At 44.2% G+C, this 14609-nt stretch overlaps 1 protein-coding gene across 7 annotated transcripts in view; it reads right to left on the bottom strand.

The window, feature by feature from the left end:
- The window catches only part of LOC140492615 (acetylcholinesterase-like), a 69937-nt gene continuing 55328 nt past the window's right edge, over window positions 1-14609 (bottom strand). For 6 of the 7 annotated variants that reach the window (XM_072591627.1, XM_072591628.1, XM_072591631.1 and 3 more), the window contains one exon: window positions 1-4989. In XM_072591627.1, the coding sequence (XP_072447728.1) occupies window positions 4868-4989 (122 nt within the window). In that variant the 3' untranslated portion in view covers window positions 1-4867. Of the gene's footprint in view, window positions 4990-8873; window positions 10714-14609 lie in introns of those variants that run through there. The other variant, XM_072591634.1, reaches the window with a different exon arrangement.

The following is a 14609-nucleotide window of genomic DNA, read 5'->3' as shown; positions in this document are numbered from 1 at the left end:
TTTATTAATATAGATAGAATAAATTTATTTAAAAGTGCACAATTATTTGTATCATGACAATATACATTCACTTTACATGCTTAATATGCAATGTCTTGACTGAATAGTTTAATAGAAGGGGCAATATCTGATGTGGGTGTCAGTGGGATTTCACTGGCAGGACTCCTGCATTCCAATGTGAAGATGTTGAACATAGAGATCCTATCTTAGAATTACACAATGGTCATAGCACACAAGGAGGTTATTGAGTCCATGCGCCGTTTTGAAAGTCATGGTTGAATCTGTCTCTACTGCATTCTATATGCATTTCAGATCCTGACCACCAGCTGAATTTAGTTTGTCAATCACCTTAATCTGTCTTCTGGTTCTTGACCCTTCCACCAAAGGGAACAATTTCTCTGTTTATTCTGGCCTGCCTTTGGAGAATTTGGGATTGTCCTTAATCTATTCATCTACCTAAGGTTCTTAATTCCTTTCGAGAGTGTGGCACTGGAAAAGCGCAGCAAGTCAGGCAGCATCCGAAGAGCAGGAGAATCAACATTTGAGTTGTTTGCCAGAGATGGACGTGGAGAGGTCCAGGAAGGGGAGGTATTCGATTTGGTCCAGGTGAACCTAAGGTCAGATTAGAAGGTGTTCTTGAAGGTGATGAACTGTTCAACCTCCTCATGGGAGCATGAGGTGGCGCCGATACAGTCATCAATGTAGTGGAGGAAATGGTGGGGGATGGTACCGGTGTAACTGCGGAAGATGGACTGTTCCACATATCCGATGAAGAGGCAGGCATAGCTGGGGCCCATGGCTGTCCCTTTGGTCTGAAGGAAGTGGGAGGATTTGAAGGAGAAGTTGTTGAGGTTGAGAACCAGTTCTGCCAATTGAATGAGTGTGTTGGTGGAGGATACTGGTTGTGTTGGCGTGAGAGGAAGAAACAGAAGTCTCGGAGGCCTTCACCATGGTGCGTGGATGTGAATAGGGACTGATATCCATGGTGAAGATGAGGCGTTGGGTACTGGGAAATGCGAGTCATGGAGGAGGAGGAGTGCGTGGATCATGTCCCGAATGTATGTGGGGAGTTCCTGGACCAAGGGGGACAGAATGGTGTCAAGATATGAGGGGACAAGTTCAGTGTAGCAGGAGCAGACTGAGACAATGGTTCACCCTGGGCAGTCAGGTTTGTGATTTTTGGGTAAGAGGGAGGTCTGGGCTGTGCGGCGTTCCCAGACAGTGAGGATGGAGGCTGTGGATGTGCATGGTCTGGGAGATGATGGTTTGGTGATGGGAGGTTAGGCTGTGGTCGAGGGGGCAGTAGGAGGCAGTGTCTGTGAGTTGGCACCAGGCTTCAGCAGTGTAGAGGTTGGTGTGCCAAACTAGCACTGCGCTTCCCCGCAGGTGAGGTTGGGGTTGGAGCAGAGGGAGTGGAGGGCTGTGTTTTGGGTGGGGTCAGGTTGAAGTGGGTGAGAGGGCTGGACAGGTTGAGGCAGTCAGTGTCATGGTGGTAGTTGGAGACAAAGAGCTTGAGGGCAGGTACCAGACCAGCGCAGGGTGTCCAAATGGATGGATTATGTTAGAGATGGGAGAAGGGGTCCTCTGAGGGTGGGTGGGGTCCCAATTGAAAAAGGAAGCACGGTGACAGTGTAGAAGTTTGATGTTACAACATGTGTGAAATTTGTTGACCTGGGGGTGTAGTGGGATAAAGGTGAGACTGATCATTTATCTTCAGTGAGGGGGAAGTCTGGGGTGATGGTTAAAAACTCGGCAGGGCTGGGGGAAGGGGTAGAGCTGGAGTTAGAAATGGAGGTGGAGATTGTGTCTCTGGAGTAGGTGTGGTCATGGGATCATGGGAGGAAGTAACGTGAGCAGCAGCGGTGTTCAGTGGCACCCGCAGGGGCTGAAGGGACGTTCTGTGTGGTGTTCGCAGAAGAGTTGTCTGTGGATGCAACCTGGGTGGTGGGCTGGGGTGAGTGGCAATGGGGCGGGGGGGGGGCAGAAATGGTACAGTCAGCAGCAACCACTGGGCGGGGGTGGTGCGGGGGTCACATGCTCATTGTTGGTGTACCAGTGACTGTGGGGTGGAAGTGGTGTAGGTAGCGGAAGTGATGTAGAGGGCAGTATTCATGAAGGTTTTGGCGACAGTGGGTCTGGTAGTGATCATAGAGGTTGTAGGGTCGGTAGTGGCCGCGGTCTGTGGGATGGCGGGGTTAAAATTGTCATTAACAGCAGTAGCAGTGGCTGTAGCGGCTGTGTGGGAATGGCCTCTGACCTGTTCTGGAGGCCAGGGTAACAGTCTGGAGTAGTCGAGGAATCCCAAGTTTCGAAGGAAGTACTTGAGAGTTTGGTGTACTTGCATTCCTTAATGTTCGATAAGCTGGAGAGAAAGCATTTGCTGTGTGTGGATCCTTCTCAGGATGAAGAATAGCAGAGGTCCTCTGAAGGTCTGGGAGACTATGGCCCTGAGCTGGGGCAAGGCTGACTACAAGGAGAGTAGGTGCTGGCGCATGGCTGCGAGGGTGGAGCAGAGGATCCGAAGGGAGAACCATGTATTTGCTTGTCCTGATCAGGTCCAAAATGTGATGGTCTGAATGTAGTCTGGAGTCCATGTGGGATCAGTTGGTTGTGCAGGTACTGAGGAGGATGATGTGGCTGGAGTAGCGGGTCTGCTTCAGGACGTAGTTGAACTTCAGGGCAGAGGAAACGACCTGGGATCGTTGGACCAGAATGCATGGATGTGATTCCATTTTCAGTAGCACATTGTCCATATTTCCATCACAAACTTCTCTGTCCTTGTTTAAATCTGTCATAATGTCATCACAGTAGCAACATTAAAGAACCCCAAAACACATCAGACACCACGTCTTACAAAAAAACAGACAAAAACACAAATAAATAATTTTACAATATATATCTTGGAGCAATGTATCTTTCACAGGGAAGTTTTGAGGAACAGTCAGTTTCAATTGAGTGGTATAATAGGGTGTCAGCAGGGATCCACAGACATGCCAGTTCTATTGCATCCATCCACAAGTTAACTTTGCACAACTCCAGTGAGTGAAGGTGGTATATATACCTAGAATGATTTTGCTGTAATATGTGGGAGGGGTAGTCTTTCTTGATTGTGGTTTTTGATTGCAGGTGGGGGGCAACAACCTGATTTTTAAAGGACCTGCAATTCCCCATTCCGTCCTCCAACTGAGACGGTTTTGTTTCGGAAATGAACGTTTATCAATGTATTCGAATAAGGGATCACCTGTTTAAAGGCAGATGAGAAGTTTCTTGAGGTTAGTGAATATGTGTAATTCTTCACTGCAGAGAGTTGTCGAGGTTGGGTCATTAAGAATATTCGATGCTAAGATAGACATTTTTAAAATAAAATTTTTGGGGTGGCATGGTGGCTCAGTGGTTAGCAGTGCTGCCTCACAGCGCCAGGTACCCGGGTTCGATTCTAGCCTCGCGTGACTGTGTGAAGTTTGCGCATTCTCCCCGTGTCTGCGAGGGTTTACTCCCACAGTCCAAAGATGTGCATGTCAGGTGAAGTGGCCATGCCCATAGTGTTAGGTGCATTAGTCAGGAGTGAATATAGGGTAGGGGAATGGGTCTGGGTGGGTTACTCTTTGGAGGGTCGGTGTTGTCTTGTTGGGCCAAATGGCCTGTTTCCATACTCCAGGGGATCTAGTTTAATCAGTAAGGCAATCGAAGGTTGTGGAGACAAGCTAGAAAAATGGAGTTGAGATTCGCAGATTGATAATAATCTCATTGAATAGCAGTGCAAATTCAATGGGCTGAATGGTCTACTTCTGCTGCTATGAGTTATGGTCTTATTCCTCACTATCAGAGTGGGAAGATTCAAGGTTAGTAGGGGAATCCCTTTCTCAACCCCAACTCTCTATAGGATCTCCGTTTTGTGAATCATCTGACAAGTGACACTCGTTGTGGTGTGGTGCAGTGCAGCAGGATGTGAGCCTGCCTTATGAATTCACGTCTATGGATTGGGATTTGACTCCATAACGTTCTGATCCAGAGGTAGGAGTGCTACTGCCCACTTCTGGCAGGAATTTTTACTTAAATACATTAGGGAAATAGTAAATGCTAGGAATAGAGTGTGAGACTTGATTAGTCAATAAGACGAAGGAGCTCAGTTGAAATTGTCAATACAAAAACCTCTGTGTGGCTATACTACTCATGTCAAGTGCTGGGGAATGGAGAAATATCCCACTTCAGGGTTGAGCAGATTATTGGTTTGTTAATTATTATAAACCACCATTCATTAAAATTTTTTTCACTGTGATGCATCTTAGGGTTTTGTTTCACACTTTATGAATGCAAGTGATAATTGTGGACATCCATTCCCAGTGTTCTGAAAAACCAGTTTCAGCTATAATAACGCAGTACCTCGTGCTGAGGAGTCAGTTTAACTGATTGGGGATGATTCACTGGGTCAGTGGCTGTTCAGGCTGGAGTCTTGTCTGAGGTCATGTGGCCTAAAGTATTCTTGTAGGCCAGTTAACAGAGCATGGATGTGGAGTGGGGGAGAGTTGATGGGGTAAGGAGAGAACAGTAGAGGGGAATGGTGAGGAGGAAAATGAGAGCATAGCCAGGGGAGTGGGTTATTGGGGGTGGAGGAGAGCAGAGGAGGAAAATGTCAGTGGAAATGACCAGTTGCAGTGTATAGAAAGGTTTATGCACGATGGTGAGATTTGCAATACTGAAGCAAATCCTGTGAGCAGGCCTTGGAAAGGTGAGTGCCATTAGATGATACACACACTGGCAAAGTTTTATGGTGGGGCACAGAGGAGCATGTTAGGAACTAGACTGGGTGGCTGGTCATTTTTGGGCTCCACTTTCTCCCTCATCACGCAACCTGAAGTGCAGGAGGTCACAGGTCAGCACAACGCTCCTGTCTGCTGTAATGGTCAAACTGATTCTTCCAATGCATCATGTAGGAGCTCCATCGATGGAATTCCATCTTCCACTGACGTTCAGCCTCATCGATGGTTCCTGGAAGGGAAGGAGGAGAAGTTGAGTCAGAATTTATCTGTTTAATGTAGATACTGGCTGCTTTGCTGTAACATACCTCACACGCACCCATAGTGCTGTGATTGACAGCTTAGTGGGTGGGTCTCATCTCTGTCAGGTCACTGATTTGAGTCACAGCTGGAGCACACAAACAAAACTGGGTGTGGAGGGCAGAGGTTACATAAAAATTCATGGATATTTGATGAATTACAGACCAGAATCTTACTGAGGCATCTGGATGATTTACATTGTGTAAGTTGCAGTCTGGAATCTAATGAAAACATTATGCTGGTTGAGGTATAGACATAAAAATACTGCAGCCAATTTGCACAGCAAGATCCTGTAGACAATATAATAATGACTAATTAGTCTTATTTAAATTTGGCCAGTACACTGAGGTGAACTTCCCTAACCTGGGAATAGTTGTCATGTGATCATGTCCACCAGTGAGGACCACTTCCTCACCAGAGCAGGAATGAGTGCACTATGGTGATATTCTCAGGCAGATGTGTTGTTTGAACAGTTTATTTGACAAGGTGAGCACAGCTAATCAGCTGAATGACTTAAATCCCAATGTCCAGTTGGCTTTCCATTTTAACTAGCTCTTCTCAATGGGAAAGGATGAAGACTGAAACTGGGGGAGGGTCCTTAAACATCAGTGTCAGACGATGCTCTAGAACTTCTGACTGTAGGTTTAGGCTTCTTCTAGGCCCTTCTCCAATGCACACACCGCCCTCCTCCACCACCCTAGACTCCCAGCTGTGCATGAACAGACTTGGAGTACTGAAATTGCCCCATCCTTCCCACCTCATTAATCCCTTCCTTGCCCTGCATCTGCACATAGATGTGGCTCTGTATTTGCTTCCAGGCTGTGTTAAACCTCATGATTTGGAGATGCCGGTGTTGGACTGGGGTTTACAAAGTTAAAAATCACACAACACCAGGTTATAGTCCAACAGGTTTAATTGGAAGCACTAGCTTTCAGAGTGACTATCACCTGATGAAGGAGCATTGCTCCGAAAACTAGTGTGCTTCCAATTAAACCTGTTGGACTATAACCTGGTGTTGTGTGATTTTTAACTGTTAGATCTCAGAATTACTTCAGATTCAGTGTTAGTTGCCATTTGGATACAGGTTTGGCTTAAATGTAGACGCTGGATCCACTACTTTTCTTCATATGCTCAAATCCAAATCATTTATGTAAAAGAGATATAGTTAGTAAGTTTGCTGATGACACCAAAATAGGAGGTGTCGTGAACAGCAAAGAAGGTTACCTGGGATCTTGATCAAATGGGCCAATGGTCTGAGAAGTGGCAGTTTAGATAAATGTGAGGTGCTGCATTTTGGGAAAGCAAATCTTAGCAGAGCTTATACACTTAATCGTCAGGTCCTGGGGAGTGTTGCTGAACAAAGAGACCTAAGGGGCAACCTTTTCACGCAGAGGGAGGTACGTGTATGGAGTGAGCTGCCAGAGGAAGTGGTGGAGGCTGGTACAATTGCAACATTTAAAGGCATCTGGATGGCTATATGAATAGGAAAGGTTTGGAGGGATATGGGAATAGGTTGGGTTGGGATATCTGGTTGGCATGGATGAGTTGGACTGAAGGGTCTGTTTCTATGCTGTACATCTCTAATGACTCTAATTCTGTCTAGTCTGATGCATGACAATTTCCTAGTTGCCACCTCTTCCTTTCTCCCTCAGGTAGTTAAGGAAGCTTGCTCCCCTTTTATTGCCCAAGGGACAGAATGTAGGGTGTGAGGTTATGTTAGACCTATGGGGCTTTAGGCCATAACTACAGAACTCGTTCAGTTCTGGTTGCTACAAATCAGAAAAGGTATGGGCACACTGGCAGGTGTACAGTATAGATACTGGAGCATTTCCGCTATGAGAAGAGATTAAGTTTGTTTTTGTTTGAATAGAGGAAGAGTGAGTTGAAAATTAATTGAAGTGCATGAAATTAGATTGGATAGAGTGAACAGGAAGGACGAGATGTCCCAATTTGACTGGAATGTCCCAGGTTTTTCATTAAATGTCCTAGTCTCCCTACAATTTTCTAAACTTGTGTGATTGTCCAGGCTGAGCATGGTTTGATGGGGAGTGGAATAAATGTAAATGCTCTCCTTCCTGAAAGTGCCTTGCATTATACACAGTATATCCTCCCCCACATTTCCCCCTTCATGTCTCAGAGGGCTTATTACTACCTTTTCAGTGCTGAAGGCTCCTTGCTGATGGCACCTTTTTTAAATAATCTACAGACAATGGTTGCCAATTCTGGCTGCACAAATTCCAGAGGATGACCTTCTCCCTTCAAATGCCCCTCCCAGACCCTTGCTACTGGCTGATCAAAATGTCAATTCTCACAGCCCTGCGCATTCCCAAGATTCTCCGATTGTCTGTAGATTTTGACTTTACAAAATCTGTTCACATTAGATAGAATTAATTTAGCAAAGAAGTGAATAAACCAAGGCCATGTATTTGGAGTAATTATATGAAGATGAGAAGGGGATTGAGAAGAATAGTTTTCCCTATGGTAGTGAGGGTCTGGGACTCTCTGCCTGCAATTGTATTTGAGGCACAATTCTTTTATTTAAAAATTCCTGGATACATATCTGAGGTGCAATCTTACAGGGCTTTGGACAAAGAATTGGAAACTGGGTTGAGCCCAAATGATCTTTGTGCTGTAAATGAGTGATTCCATCAACCACCCCATGAACAGTTTGTGTGGGGAAGGAAGATGCATGTTCATAACTTCAGGATTTCCCAAATCACTTTCCAGGAAGCATTGCATTGTCTGGAGTCTCATTATGGTTATGATGTTGGCTCCAATTTGTATACAGCAAACTCCCACAGTAATGGTGATAACTAGATAATCTGTTTCTTGAAGGATAAACATTGGCTTTAGCATACCTCTTTGAAATGTAGACCGTGGAAAAAATTATGCCAACTTGAGAGGTCAGACATCTCACCAAAAGATGGCATCGTTTGACAATGCAACAGAGTCAGCACTTGAATGTCAGTTTAAATACTATGCTCAGAGCTCCAGAATGGTCCCTATCCCTGCATTGGGAGACCCCAGGCTCAAGTTCCACCTGCTCCAGAGGTCTATAATGACCTCTCCAAACAGGTTGATTAGGAAAACAGGTTAAAACATAAGCTTCTCACTCAGTTAGAAGCGTTAACTTTGAGGAGCATTACTCATCAAACATTGAGCCCTATGGCAAGCCATGGTCAGGGTGTGTAGAGGACATCCAGAGATGACTCAATCTCTTGAAGCATTTGTGCATCCTCTCCAGCAGATATCAACAATTATCTCTAGTCCTGTCAGTTCAAACTCACTCTAACCCCTAACAGAATTAAACATCTTTTTAAGAATTAGAATCCCCTACAGTGTGGAAACAGGCCCTTCATCCCAACAAGTCCATATTGACCCTCCAAAGAGTATCCCACTCAGACCCATTACCCTACATTTTCCCCTGATTCCTGCACCTAACCTACACATCCCTGAATACCAGAGGCAATGTAGCATAGCCAACTCACCTGACCTGCACATCTTTGGATTGTGGGAGGAAACTAGAGCACCCGGAGGAAACCCACACAGACTGGGAGAACGTGCAAACTCCATACAGTCACCCGATGTTGGAATTGAACCCAGGTCCCTGGTGCTGTGAGACAGCAGTGCTAACCACTGAGCCACCATATCACCCCTCTATCTGATTTGTGTAGATCTGAAACACATTGGAAAATCTGTTGTATTCCTGCCCCAAGTTATATATAAAATTCCACATGAAACACTATTAAAGATGGAAAGACTGAGCTCAGGATGTCGGCGTATAGAATTACCCAGAGGGTTTTCAGGCTCTTTTTTTATTGACAATGTTTACACATGCAGGAAATAGTTCACATTATTGTATGCGTTTTATCAGAAAATCAAATCAAATGGTTATATAACATAGAAAATAACTTGTACAATTGCATAACTCAAAATAAAGCAAAATGACAGAAATTTTACCGTAGGAGAATGAAAATACAAATCATAGCATAAGTAAAATAATTTTCTAACAAAGCGAGTGCTCCTTTACTTTTCATGCAGTATGATTTTTATATTTTGATGGTTTGAGGGTGCAGGGAAAGCTGCTGAAATTTTGATTAAAATATAAATGAAACTTGAGAATGCCAGCTGTGAGAAAAACTAAGTGAAAGAAGGAGCAAGAGAATGAGAGAAATTGGATGCATGAGAAAAACAACAAAGTGGAACAGAGTGTGAGATGTGAAAGAGAAGGAGGAACAGGTTTTGGTACAGTGGATTGGAAAGAGAGTGTGAGAGCAAACTAATAGAATCATAGTTTAGTCCAGCACAACAGCAACCATCCAACCCTGTGAGCTATCCTAACACTTGTTAATTTGATTGTGTTCCCTTCATTCATTTTCACTTGTTACCCATTATCCTAACAGCTTCCTTGCTGTCTGTAACTTTGACAAAAGGCTGCCCCTTGGTAACCATTGATACAAAGTTCTTGGAGAACTGTAGCTATCAAGAGAAATCAAATCTAATGCTATTGTCGTCAAATACTGATGTAACACTCTACATCACCTTTCTAGCCACCAGAATGAGTCCTGATGTTTTTATGCAGTGACTTTTTTTCTCTCCCTTTACATTTATACCCATATGGCCTTACAGAATACAAGTAGCTCTATGCAGTCTCTTTCTGATAAACTCTTACCAGAACTTTGGAGCACCACTGTGATCTAAATCTCTCTTTTGGTTAATGTATAATTCTGGGTAAGAAACTTAATAAGTACAGCAATTGAATCCCTCCCTTCAAAATAACATTGTAAAGTTCTTTACTTACAGAGAATGCCAGTATTAAGAGAATACTGATTTAAACAGCGTCTAAAACTGAACGGGAGTACATCAGGATGTAAGTGTAAGGGCTTGGATAATAAAGACTGGTTCTGCTCTCCTACACTTGCATTGCTGCCTCTTCTGCCTTCAATAGGTCTGTGTTATCTGATCAAGAAGGTCAGTCTCTGTTAAACATCCAGCTCACACCACCCCTTCCACCCATGAGCAATGGTTCGGTATACTCCCCTTCATCGCTGCGAGAGTTCATGGCACATAGCTACTTCAGCTTTGGGCCAGCTGCTGACATGGTAGTGAGGGACTAGTCTTCCCAAGTCCTGCTTCCCAGGGCTGTGCTGTTAGCTTCAACATCTTACTGCAGGGTTGAGACAAACGTAGCCTCAAACCTTTGTGCTTTCTTCATTAGGGGTCAACTTTTGATCCTCCACCATTGGTTTGAGACGTCCGATTGAATTTTTCTTTCCTGTAGTGATAAGAAATTCTGATGTGCCACTGCCACTGTGACATGCTAATTGATCCAGCCATGGATGTAGGTTTGCTCGCTGAGCTGGAAGGTTAGTTTTCAGACGTTTTGTCACCATACATGGAAACATCATCAGTGAGTCTCCGGATGAAGCACTGGTGTTAGTGACCCGCTTTCTATTTATGTGTTTAGGTTTCCTTGGGTTGGTCGTGTCATTTCCTGTTCTTTTTCTCAGAGGGTGGTAGATGGGGTCCAAGTGGCTGTGTTTGTTGATAGAGTTCCAGTTGGAATGCCATGCTTCCAGGAATTCTCATGCATGTCTCTGTTTGGGTTGTCCTAGGATTGATGTATTGTCCCATTCGAAGTAGTGTCCTTCCTCATCTGTATGAGAGGATACTAGTGAGAGTGGGTCATGTCTTTTTGTGGCTAGTTGATGAACACGTATCCTGGTGGCTAGTTTTCCAGATCCAGCTGTTTAAATTCCACTTCCATACCTTGGTGGAGAGTTTCACTTCTATCATGGCAACATTTCCATTGTTGTTTCAATGACCTGACCTCAGCTGGGAAATTCTGAGTGCTGTTCGGTGAGGGGCGAGGTTTGTTAACACCTCTGGGAACAGTGTAGGAAATGGTTACAGTCACCTCTCCACTAGATGTAGCTGGTTCCAGATCTGACAATTCCTTCAGGGATCATCACTTAGAGTCATAGAGATGTACAGTACAGAAACAGACCCTTCGGTCTAATTCGTTCATGCTGACCAGATATCCTAAACTATTCTAGTCTGATTTGCCAGCACTTGGCCTATATCTCTCTAAACCCTAACTATTCATATGCCCATCCAGATACCTTTTAAATGCTGTAATTGTACCAGGCTCCACCACTTCTTCTGGCAGCTCATTATTTACATGCACTGCCCTCTGCATGAAAAGGTTGCCCCTCAGGTCCCTTTTAAAACTTGCCCCTCTTACCTGAAACCTATGCCCTCTAGTTCTGGACTTCCCCCATACAAGGGAAAAGATCTTGTCTATTTACCTTCTCCTTGCCCCTCATGATTTTGTAAACCTCTGAGGTCACCCCTCAGCCTCTGACACTCCAGGGAAATAGCCTCCGCCTATTCAGCCTCTCCCTGTAGCTCAAACCCTCCAACCCTGGCAACATCCTTGTAAATCTTTTCTGGACCGTTTCAAGTTTCACAACATCCTTTTGATGGAAGGAGACCAGAATTGCACACAAATGTTCCAAAAGTAGCCTAACCAATGTCTTGTATGGCTGCAACATGACGTCCTAACGCCTTCACTATCCTATCTACCTGCGACTCCACTTTCAAGGAACTATGAACTTGCACTCCAAGGTCTCTTTGTTCAGCAACACTCCCCAGGACCTTACCATTAAGTGTATAAATCCAGTCCTGATTTGCCTTTCCAAAATGCACTACTTCACATTTATTTAAATTAAATTCCATCCTCTACCCCCTCGGCCCATCTGATCAAGATTCCGTTGTAATCTGAGGTAACCTTCTTTGCTGTCCACTACACCTCCAATTTTGGTGTCATTTGCAAACTTACTAACTATACCTCCAACGTCCACATCCAAATTATTTATACAAATGATGAAAAGTCGTGGATCAGCACTCCACTGGTCACAGGCCTCCAGTCTGAAAAGCAACTCTCCGCCACCACCCCCTCTTCTACCTTTGAGCCAGTTCTGTATCCAAATAGCTAGGTCTCCCTGTATTCCATGAGATCTAACCTTGCTAACCAGTTGAGGAACTTTGTCACACGCCTTACTGAAGTCCATATAGATCACGTCCACTGCTCTGCCCCCATCAATCCTCTTCGTTCCTTCTTGAAAAGACTCAATCAAACTTAAATAGGAAAGTCGTGAGATCCACAAACCCATAAGGTTTGAGATAGGGCTCAGAATTGGTGCAGAACAGCAAGAAAAGACTTGAATTTTTGTAGTGCCTTTCAAGAACTTGGGATTTCCCCAAATGGATAATTGCTTTATTGATTGATCACCTTCATTGCCGTCTCGGTTGTAGGAGCTGTGATAGCCAGTTGGCAGTTAGATCTCTTTCTCTCTCGAGCAGCTCTGAGACTGACTAGGTAATTTGTTTTAGTGATATTGGATGAGGGATACATATTGGTGAAGCAATTGAAAAGAAAGTCCTTTTTCTTCATTAACACACAAGGACAAACTGGGCCTTGCTTTAGCATCTTAAATTAAAGATGGCATCTGTGACAGTGTGGCACTCCCTCAGGTACTACACTTTGGGGAGCTGACTTCAATTTTGAGCTCCAGGGCAGGATTTTCTGAGGAATGGCAAACTCATACAGCTTGCCACTCCAGCCATTCTTTTTCATGGAAGGAAGGAGTTCTGCATTTCTGAGAGGGAGATTCTGACTGGGGTTCCTTCAGAACCACAGAGCTGTATTTCCATTCAGTCAGTTCTTTAGTGATGCATAACCTTCAGGGGAGGCATACCCTTGTGGGCTGCCCTGTTCCCAAATCTAAAGGCCCTGACAACCACCTAACATCACCCATCAAAAGGTAACCACTTAAACTAAGTGTAGTGGTGCAGTGCCAAGCGTAGAATGCTGGATGGACCAGAATATGTGCCAGGTGTGTAGCGTGCCAAGTGAGAAGGGGTTAGGGTGCAAGGCGGCCAGGTGTGCGGTGGTGTTTAAAGTAGGTTGGGGTGTGTTGGAGAAATTGGGTTCTCATGGGAACTGGGAATATGGTTGACAATTTGGTTTGAGTTCTGCAGTAGGGTCTGGTCTGGCAGGGGTGGGGCACATTGGTTAGGGTCCAGCCTGGCATAATTGGTTGCAGTGTCACTCCAGTAGGGGTGAGGTAAAAACAATGACTGCAGATGTTGGAAAGCAAATACTGGATTAGTGGTGCTGGAAGAGCACAGCAGTTCAGGCAGCATCCAACGAGCAGCGAGTCAGGTGCAGAGATGGGTAAGGGAGGAGTGGGTTTGGTGGCCAGGAAAGCAGGGTCAGTTCATTATCTGGGGGGCAGTGTAAGTGGTCTTGGGGAGGTGTAGTTGGAGATACAAGGTACATAAAGGTACATAGTTCGGAGTTGACTGTGTATTTGATAGACTAACACTTCCTGAATAACTATTTTACTTAATTTCATTGGAGTCCCCCAAAAACTTCAATTTAAATGGAGAATGTTGGAGTATCCCAGATGTAAGAGGATTGCCCAGTAGTCCCCATGTGCAACTCCTATATACAGTGCAAGAATGACTGGCCAGTGGAAAATCCAAGTCTAAATCTCTAAACATGATCTGCTAACATTAACTATGTTTCAGAAATTGATTCACTCATTATGAAGAAGCTTAAGATGTTAGCGATGCCACAAAATACAGTTAATTATTCATTCCTCCTGGTCTCCCACAGACCCAGACACATTGTCACAACGTCCATCATTGTCTATCAATCCCTGTTTCCCATCTTTCGATTATTGTACCTCATCTGGTGTGTCAGTTACAAAAACCTCCTCCTATTTTTCCAAATTCCTTTATTTGTGCGCCATTGTTAATGTAAATCCCTATTTACAATTTAACATACTGCTATTATTGATGGTTCCCCAGATATTTTAGTTCATTTGTTTCAAATACCTTTAAACTCATTAATCAGATCACCACATATTCTGCAGACGACAAGCAAACCTTGTACCTCTCCAAATTCATACTCTTCATTGTACTTCCCTCATTCTACATCTGGGGACAACCACTCTTGATTTCCAATGGCTCTTTGACGTCCTGTCAGTTCTCTGTGAGAGTTTTATGTATCATATCATTTATGAGGTTTCATTTTACTAATTTTACCCTGCATCTATTCCATGGGAGAGTGCAATTATTATTTTGGGAATCTTGAGCACCAGCCCGATACCTGGTCACAGTACAGTGACATATGCTTATTGCTTGCTTTCTCTTTCCTGAAGTGTCAACAATCACTCATTTCTTAACTGCTGCTGCTGCTCTTGCACTTTCAGAATGAGTCATTCTCATCTTCAATGATCTGTAACTTGTAAAATGAAGGAAGGAGATCATGTGGCTGAGAGGAAATAATATTAGTGAGGTTAAAAACATATGGGAGGGCAAGTTTTATTGTTCCCTTCTCCACATGCCGACAGCTCAGTAATGAAACTGGAACACAGCTTGCAACTAGAAGTCCCTGTTTGGAGTGTCAATTTGCAGAGGATTACGCTGTATTGCATGTGGGATCTTGCTGTATTGCAAGTAACTCTACTTCAAAACTTTTAT

Source organism: Chiloscyllium punctatum, chromosome 21 (genome assembly GCF_047496795.1).
Source record: "Chiloscyllium punctatum isolate Juve2018m chromosome 21, sChiPun1.3, whole genome shotgun sequence".
Lineage (NCBI taxonomy): Eukaryota > Metazoa > Chordata > Chondrichthyes > Orectolobiformes > Hemiscylliidae > Chiloscyllium > Chiloscyllium punctatum.
This window is presented reverse-complemented; position numbering and strand designations above follow the sequence as displayed.